The following is a 9116-nucleotide window of genomic DNA, read 5'->3' on the forward strand; positions in this document are numbered from 1 at the left end:
ACAAAAAGAAAAATGTAAGTAGTTTTTAATTCAATNTCAAAGAATAATTCTTTACATTACATCAAAAACTACTTACATTTTTGTAATTAAATGTAAACAGCTTGTGATTGCATGTATACATTACTTGCAGTATACATCACTTAATGTAAATGACATTAATGATTTTATTAGTTCTGCATTTACTTAAAACACCAGAAAAGATTGTGTATAGTAGACTATCGCTATAGGACCGGTCTCGGAACTACATAAAAAATTAACAGATATTGACTTTTATAGTGAGTTTTAGAAGTATTNTACCGGTTGTTTTTTTAATAATTATAAATGTTTTTTATGGATAAAAATTAATGGAACGTTTTATAAANCAAACATGATTATAATACTTGAAACAAATTATTGCAAATTTGCTAACATTAAATATATTTTTNAAAATACTTTATGTAAAACATTCTTTATACATAAGGATGTAAAAATTATACAATTTAATACTCATTTTTACGCATATGAGATAACAAAAATGCAATCTTGGGGATTTATATTTCAATCAAAACTTGAAACGTATAAGGCTTATAATATACATTTTGTTCAGCATAAAAGCTATGTCTCTGTACTTCAAAGCTAATATTAATATCTGTATAGCTTTAGTTATATAATGTAAATGTTTACATGTATCAATGTGTTTATATGCATTAATTTTTTCAAACGTTTTATGTGTATACACGTACACATAAAACTTTGGTTTTTACATTTTCATACGTAATTGTCTAAATACGTATTTACCATTTATATATTTTTTATCCGTTAAATACACGTTCTATTGATTTTGAAATTATTAGTCGTGCGATTTTTCTTTAGTAGTAAGAATATATACAAGATGTCTGACAACAAATTATAAAGCCGACGTGTGTAGGTAGATAGAGTTATTCTGAACAGAAAATTTATTTACCATTTTACAAAATTCGCAATAGTTATTGAAATATGAATTAATAAATGTGAGCCAATGAGAGCACGGGGAGCGATGATCGGACTCTATAGGTGTGCACAATTGACCATGTTCAGCAGACTGAGCAGATCAGTAAACACTTAGTGATTCTTCAATATGATTGGTTTCTACACTTAGATCCAGTGAAGATTTAAAGGCAAGATTCAATCATATTAAAGAATCACTAAACAATCACTAGGTGCGTTCAAACAACTCAACGGTTAAGAGATCATCACTTATGATAGAACTATTCTTCAAAATCTGGTACGGTTCCAAAAGTATGATCCAATCAGAAGTGATTATCTCTCAACCGTTGTGCAACTGTTGAGTTGTCTGAACGCACCCAATATCATCTACTTGACGTCACATGTGGGCGTTTCAGCAATTGTTCGGCTAAACGCGGCCTCGTAGATGATATTATCTTATCTTCAAGGCAGTTATCTGAAGTCGTCTATAAATGCGCCTTTGCTTTGTCCACATGTGACGTCATGTAGATGATATTATCTTTGCTTCAAGATAGTTGTCTGAAGCCGCGTCTATAAGTATATATGGTCTAAAGCCTCTTGCACAATGCGAGGAAATAGTGATAGCGATAAGCAATAAACACAGAATTCCAACTCGTCGAAAAATTTATCGCTATTGCTTATTCCGTTTTCTGATCTGCATTGATACATGTGTATTTTTGTATGTTAGATTCCGCTGTTTCTACCGTTATTTATGAATATAAACTCTTTAAAACTGGTGTTATTTCTATCGCTATTGCTATTCCGTCTATTGTGCAAGGGGCTTAAGCAAAGCACACTTTTGCATACTGCATAAGGCTGGATCCTCAGGGCAATGTCCCATTGAGCGGAAATATATAGCGGAACGGAATGTGCGGAACCAGCTCGACCAATCATAGCCATTCCGTTTTCTTTCCTTCGCTTTTTCTATGGTTACGATTGGTCGAGCTGGTTCCGCACATTCCGTTCCGCTATAGATTTCCGCTCAATGGGACATCGCCCTCATGCAGACACCGGCGCTTTGACACCAAACGTTGATTGGTTAAAAGCGGTTAGAGAAGGTAAATTAAGGTTGCCATTTACCCTCACCATCTGCTTTTCACCAATCAACGTTCGGTGTCAAAGTGCCGGTGTCTGCATGATGATCCAGCCAAACACATAAGACATAAGAGAATCAACCAATCAAAACTTTCTAGACCAAGAAGTAGGGATGAAAACAAAAAGCTAGATTGGTTGATTTTCTTATGTCTTAAGAGTCGTCTACAATGAAGAGTTTTAGACTGTAACAGTAAGAAACTGACAAATCACAATCAATTATTCTTCTGTACTTTGTCTGTGATTGGTCAATTTCTTACTATTACGGCCTACAACTCTCCATTGTAGACGGCTCTTAAAGGGCCTTCTACAATGAGATATTAGTAATAAATCAGAAGTCAGAAGCAAGAAATTGACTAATCGATTATTCTTCTATGATTTGACTATGATTGGTCAATTTCTTGCTTCTGACTTCTGACTTATTACTAATATCTTATTGTAGAAGGCCCTTAAGTAATAGACACAAAATCCCAACTCGTCGAAAATTTTATCCCTATTGCTTATTCCGTTTTCTGATCTGCAATCTTCTTGATACATGTGTATTTTTATATGTTAGATTCCGTTGTTCCTACCGTTATTTATAAATATAAACTCTGTAAAACTGGTGTTATTTCTATCGCTATTGCTATTCTTTCTATTGTGCGAAAGGTTTTACATGAACATGTACACACATGTACATAATGAAATTTTATACATGGCGCAGAGAAACCGTTAATATATATGTAAAGGGCCTTCTACAATTAGATATTAGTAATAAATCAGAAGTCAGAAGCAAGAAATTGACCAATCACAGTCAAATCACAGAAGAATAATCGATTGTGATTAGTAATAAATCAGAAGTCAGAAGCAATTTCTTGCTTCTGACTTCTGATTTATTGCTAATATCTTATTGTAGAAGGCCCTTAACACTTGTCTCTTTTCCGTTATATTCGAATATTTAAAAGCTCAAACTTGAATTTTATGCACGATTTTAAAACTTGAAAAATTGAATTCTTTTAAGTGACAAACGAATTAAATGGTAAAAATTTTACAGTTATAAATTTTTAATAAATTTTTTAAAAACTTTTATTTTTTAGTTATATTATATCTATATATATATTAATTAGTTACTTAAATAGTTAAATTTTTTAATATTATATGATTTTTTTAATTATAAAAATAATATACATAAAAAACGCGTGTACTTTTTATGATCATTTTCTGATTAGCTATTGCAACGTAGTAAAAATGCGAATAACAGATAAACTACAGTAGTATAATTGAAAAACAACGTCCTAGAATTATAAATTTTGTATATTCTATCTATCCCAATATATTCAAAACAAATGTACTTAAAATATATTATTATATATCATATTACTTGCTTATTTGACAATTTGCTTACAAGCAAATTCTTTTATTAGAATTTTCTTCGACTACAATGTCTTTATTTACGAGCCGAGAAATTGCTTCTACCTACTCAGGTTTCTTTGTGACACAGCAGGAGACTTAGGTAGAATACCAGAAGTTTCGTATCTGAGTAGAGTCCAGCGGTGCTGAGATTTAAACTGGACAGATAGCGAGTCGCTCATTGGATATAGTGGAATAACGCTGGATCAGCAAACGAAACGTTGGACGAAAGTTTCAGTTGAAAGAACACCGCCGTGTGACGCGCATCCACGTAAATCTCTTGAAAGTTGTTACGTTTTAACATCACGGGAGGAATGATATACTCCTGGCAATTCTGACAGCACTGGTACGCAATAACAATTTTAGTCTAATAAATTTATTATTCAAGCTCCTAAAGATCACATATTTTTGGTAAGAAAAATATCTAATACTTCTCTTATACATTTTATTGCTTGTTTTAAAATATTTTCACTTTATATTTTATATAGAATTGCATCTCTATTTGCAGAGACAATTAATCTACGCGATATTTCGATTAAAAAAAAAAAATCAGAGACTCGAATCAAATAACTCGGAATCGATAAAACAAACTTTGAGTTGAGACATATATCGTGCTTACAATGAACAGTCCCGCGCTATGGATCGATAATGAGATCGACAAGCACATTGCAAATCGATTGAAAATCACAGATGCACGCCTATCCGAAAGTAATTTAAATGAGAAAAAAGTGCCGTTCATTTTGCATAACATGACAAAATTTGTGAAATTCTCTGATAAAAATGATAAATCAATCGATGAAAACAAAATCACAGAAAAACGTACAAGTGAGACTATACTTAACACGCTGTTCGAAGAAGATAAACATTATGATAAAAAAAATAATTGTTTTAATTGTAATGAGAATCCTGGTGTCGTACAAAACTTTAAGTTTGAAGTTCCGAATCACTTTTCGATTGGATCGCGTAACACATTGTATCCTTCGAGACAATTTAGGAAAACTAACAGCTTGCCGGATATTGACGAGAGAAGCGAATATTCCGTGAGCAATAAACAAAGTAACTTTTGCCAACACGGTTACAAAAACGGTTGTACAGCGACATTTGTGCCGCCTGAAGAAATCAGCTTGGAAATTTTCAAGAGAAATTGTTTGAAAAAAATCGAAATCCTACAGCAATGGGAGGTCGAACTAACGGAACGGGAAATAAACGTACAAAAGAAAGAGAAAGAAGTTTTTATGATGCAGAAGGAGCTGAGAATCGCAGCAAGGATTCTGAATGAAAAACTAAAGCAGGTAGACCAATATTTAAAATATCAAAGAAATATGCAAGTCATTGATAGAAAACTGATGGTAGCACAAGTATTATCTGGTAAAGTACAGAAATATGACGAGCTTAAAATATCAAAAGAACATCAATATCAGTCCAAGGAATCTGATGAGTTCAAAAGACCTTGCGTGCATAAAATATCGGATGAAACATTGGATGAACATCTATATGAAGCTGACGAATTTGATGGGATTAATATATTTGACGAGATTAAAAAATTTAACGAGTTAATGAAACTTGATGACATCAGAAGATCAAACGAGGCTAAAAAGTCTGACGAGTATAAATCTGACAAAATTAAGAAATCTTGCGCGCATAAGATATCAGGCGAGCATCCGCATGAGCATCAAGCTGAGAATCCTGACGAAATCAAATCTGGCGAGATCAATAAATTAGACGAGATAAAACAATGTAACGATTTCATGAAACGTGATGAGGTCAGAAGATCCAACGAGATCAAGAAGTCTGACGAGTGTGAAAAATTTGACGGTGAGCTTAAAAAATCTGATGATTTTAAGACTAATAATGAATCTGCGAAAATAGAAAAGTGGAGAAATCCTCAATCTCTTATTGACACATATGAGGAAAAAGGATCTGATATAAAAATAAGACGTTCAAGGGCACATTCATCGTCCAGACAATCTTGCCTATCAATCGCAAATTCCAGAGTTCGTACATACTCTAGCTTGAGATACAAAGAACGGCCTAAGATTTCCTACGACGACCTGAATTCAACCTTATCAGCTGATCCCGGTGATTCGTCCTTTGTGCGGACATCGGAACAATTTCTCCCACACGTTTACAAAAAGCCAAATGCGTTCGCGAGATCGACGAGTGTACGGTGTACCAAACTGAAAGATAATGCGATCGCTTCGAAATCGCAAGAAACAATCGACGTCGAAGAAAAACTCGAGTATAATATAGATGAAGAGAAAGTTCTGCGGCGATTCAGCGAGAATATACAAGTTTCGCAGGATAAGAACACAAAGTTCCAGCATTATGGACTTGTGAATCAAACACCGAGAAATATTCAAGCGGAATGCGATTCTCACAACCAAGGAGTATTTTCTTATCTCAATCTGGAAGTTGACGACAAACACATCCGTAAACCAGACAGTATTCCTACAACCAGACCAAATTCCTGTAATATAGAAATGGACGAGTGGTTGCAAAAGAAGCGTTTAGCATATACTTTAGCAACAACAAAACCATCAGACAACAAAGAAAATCTCGAGTGCAATATTGTCAAAGGAAAAAGCAAGAAAAGCTCGAAGAAAAAAATATTCAAGAATATATTTCGTTAACATGTTTACATTATTGTTAAAATATTTAAAACCAATATTTGACAATCTAAATATTAGTATTTTGTTAAATTTGCAATTAAAAGAATTTATGGAGGCTAATAACTCCAACTTGAAGTTCTAAGAATTCTAATAATCTCACCTTAAATTTAATAAACATAATTTAATGAATTTAAATTCATTTTAATTCTGTGCTTGTAGCCTATTTATTGCAACTCTCATCAATTATTTCATTTTTCTACATTTTTATCATGTACTACTTTGCGCTAATGAAAAACAGATTATATATACAACCAGAAAACGTCACTTAAATGTATTAAGGAAATTTTTTACTTTGAAATTCTTGTTTCATTTAACCATCAATTAATTTATTTCTTAACTTACATGAGACTAATTCCACAATGTTTGAGGATTACCATACTTTATCCAAACTAAGATCATGAAATTAATATGGCCAAGAAGGTGGCTCTCCTGGTTTTAATTCTCTGCCATACAGTGCCGATTTATCTCTAAACTTTGTCAGCCTCAATGCTTCCGCCTTCTCTAATTTATATCCAATCATAAATCCTGTGAAGGGGAAAATGAGCATCAAGTACTTGGGCCAAATGTGTCTATGTGACAGAGCACCCATCGCTGTCGCGATCTTATTGTTTTTGTTGTTTGGCGAGTTGTTGCTGCTTCCAATGAGCAGTGTGTCTCAAATCGGCGTAGATTGTAAATATGACAAATGAAGGCAGTAGCACACTGATCAAATTCCGCTTGACCAGAGTTCCGACAGTTTTGACACGAGAAGAATCCATCAACCTGTAACATTTGAAAAATCGCTTATAAATATTACAAGCAGATGAAATCGGTGATCTTTTTGTATTGTTATGTTCACACAAGAGAAGATCGATTGAAGAAACAGAAATAGAAGAGTGTAGGTTAGATTTCTTAACCATGAGGGCAAGAAACAACGCGTGAATAAAATGGCTCGACTGTTTATTATTTTGAAGAACGAAAATAACGCAACAAGTTTAAAACGACAAACGAGTATCTTACGTCCTGCGAGCTGCATTGATTTTGTTAAAATTGCTCGCGTCAAAGGTTAATATCACACGTTTCGATTGTTATGTAACGCGTGTCACGATCACACTACTTGAACAAGCCGCTACCCAATCGGCGCTCGTCGTTGTCATTTCTTTGCGAAAAATCGAAACTTAAAATAAAATTCCAAAAAATCTTCCGAGTAAACAAAATCAACATCGCAAGGAAAGAAAATCGTTTTTGCAGTTGCGGCACGACCGATCGAAATTCATCAAACTTAATTCGGAATAATCTTGAAAGGTTAAGAATGGAACGACACTATCGCGCGTAAATAATTTTGTTATATACCTAACATAACTCAGTGAATCTCTTCTACTTTATACGCTTAGGTTATTTGATTTGTTTGCTTTGTTTTTTAGTTGTATTGTGCTTAGTTGTGCTTTATATTTTATGCGTTTAAAATGCGATTATGAGTGCACACAATTTATAAATTAACAAATCTACGATAATTAATGTCGAAACATTTTGTAACAAAGAAAGTGAAAAACTTACAGACAGCTTTAAGTAAAAAGAACAATTTTTTACAAGTATTTGATAGACGTGTGCTTATTATCGAAAACTTTTTCTACAATCAGTGTAAATTGAAATTTGACATATTTGACTTTAGCTGTTGAGCGCAGAGAGAGAGAGAGAGAGAGAGAGAGAGAGAGAGAAAGAGAGAGAGAGAGAGAGAGAGAAAGACAACGTTACGGCAGCATTTCCAATGAAATCGACACGTACGAAAACGAAGAGATAATTCTTTCGAGTCAAAGGGTGTGTTTAGCCGAAGTTAGCGCTACGTAGCGGCTTCATGTAGCAGTTGCAACTGCTGCGTTACTTCTGCTGGACAGTATTGCTACGCGCAGCATGTTCTAAGTAGTGGCCGCAATTTTTGTAATACTTTGACACTTTTTTGCCATTTTTATAAATAATTAAAAAACAAAGTTTAGCAACCGAAGAATATAACGGCGATTTGTATACAAACATATTTGCGCTTACAAAAGTGGCGGCCACTACTTAGAACATGCTGCGTGTAGCAATACTGTCCAGCAGAAGTAAAGCCCGTTTTACATTGATCGCAAGCGCAAACGCAAGGTATAGATCTCGTAGAATTGACCAATCACGCTGGTCAATTGGCTGATTTGATCAATACGATTCGTCAATTCTACCAGAACTGTTCCTTGCGTTTGCGCTTGCGATCAATGTAGAACAGGCTTAACGCAGCAGTTGCAACTGCTACATGAAGCCGCTACGTAGCGCTACGTAGCGCTAACTTCGGCAAAACCATATATATAATACTCCTATATTGCTAGTACGGTGCCGACCTGAAGCCCAAATGTTACGGTGCAAATGCAACCGACGGCAGAACTGCAGGCGCACGATCAAATCCCATTGGGCGAGGACCGCCAAGAGAGGGAGCGGTATGCGAGAGAAGCTGCGCAAGCGCTAGAGGCAGAAGCAGACTAGAGTCCCTGGAAATAAGAGTCTGGCCAATGTTTAATCTGAAACAAAATGGCGTCGATAGTTACTATATATATCGTATTCTTTATCGTATAAGGCCGATTTTCTTATATCTCCCGATAGCTATTCTTTGAAGAAATATATAAAAATATATATTGTATCTTATCTGAAGCTTATTCAGAAGTGGAGAAAGTGGACATAAAACCTATGATAGAAAAATAGGTATGTACAGACACTGTGCAACAAAAAATGACATTCTAACCTTCTGTTAGCAATTTGATAGAATAATTGCAAATTTATTTATGTGTTTGTTTTGCAGAAAATGACTGGTTGTTGCGTGGTTGGCTGTTTCAATAGTAGTGAAAAAGGTAAATCTATGAGACGTTTTCCTACAAATGTAGAACGGCAAAAATTATGGATAAAACAAATTGGAAGAAAAAATTGGCAACCATCGCAGTCTTCCTGTATTTGTGAAGTAAGTATAAAGTGTACTGATTA

General features: G+C 34.3%; 2 protein-coding genes across 6 annotated transcripts; one reads left to right on the forward strand and one right to left on the reverse strand.

Moving 5' to 3' along the window:
- The first annotated feature begins 3545 nt into the window (after window positions 1-3545).
- Window positions 3546-6114, forward strand: LOC109862939. Of its 2 annotated transcripts, none has more exons than XM_020443107.1 (2): window positions 3546-3876; window positions 3974-6114. In XM_020443107.1, exon 2 carries the CDS (start codon window positions 4086-4088, stop codon window positions 6093-6095), a length of 2010 nt encoding a protein of 669 aa, XP_020298696.1. In that variant the 5' UTR covers window positions 3546-3876; window positions 3974-4085; the 3' UTR covers window positions 6096-6114. The 2 variants fall into 2 exon arrangements, with proteins under 2 accessions (XP_020298696.1, XP_020298695.1); XM_020443106.1 differs by having other exon boundaries at window positions 3546-3811.
- On the reverse strand, window positions 6066-7789 carry LOC109862940 (NADH dehydrogenase [ubiquinone] 1 beta subcomplex subunit 1). Of its 4 annotated transcripts, XR_002251258.1 has the most exons (3): window positions 7134-7386; window positions 6477-6896; window positions 6066-6358 (listed from the first exon to the last, which is right to left on the reverse strand). XR_002251258.1 is itself a non-coding variant. In XM_020443109.1 (2 exons), exon 2 carries the CDS (start codon window positions 6721-6723, stop codon window positions 6538-6540), a length of 186 nt encoding a protein of 61 aa, XP_020298698.1. In that variant the 5' UTR covers window positions 6724-6896; window positions 7671-7789; the 3' UTR covers window positions 6433-6537. The 4 variants fall into 4 exon arrangements, 3 of the variants coding, with proteins under 3 accessions (XP_020298698.1, XP_020298699.1, XP_020298697.1); XM_020443109.1 differs by lacking the exons at window positions 6066-6358; window positions 7134-7386 and adding an exon at window positions 7671-7789 and having other exon boundaries at window positions 6433-6896; XM_020443110.1 differs by lacking the exons at window positions 6066-6358; window positions 7134-7386 and adding an exon at window positions 7467-7605 and having other exon boundaries at window positions 6433-6896.
- Window positions 7790-9116: the final 1327 nt, after the last annotated feature.

The sequence above is a fragment of the Pseudomyrmex gracilis genome, unplaced genomic scaffold (genome assembly GCF_002006095.1).
Source record: "Pseudomyrmex gracilis isolate BER0280 unplaced genomic scaffold, ASM200609v1 scaffold_2696, whole genome shotgun sequence".
NCBI classification, from domain to species: Eukaryota; Metazoa; Arthropoda; class Insecta; order Hymenoptera; family Formicidae; genus Pseudomyrmex; species Pseudomyrmex gracilis.

What these genes read in the sequence shown, in the direction of transcription:
- LOC109862939 (XM_020443107.1), top strand. Translation starts at nt 4,086, where the DNA reads ATGAACAGTCCCGCGCTATGGATCGATAATGAGATCGACAAGCACATT.
- LOC109862940 (XM_020443109.1), bottom strand. Translation starts at nt 6,723, where the DNA reads ATGGGTGCTCTGTCACATAGACACATTTGGCCCAAGTACTTGATGCTC.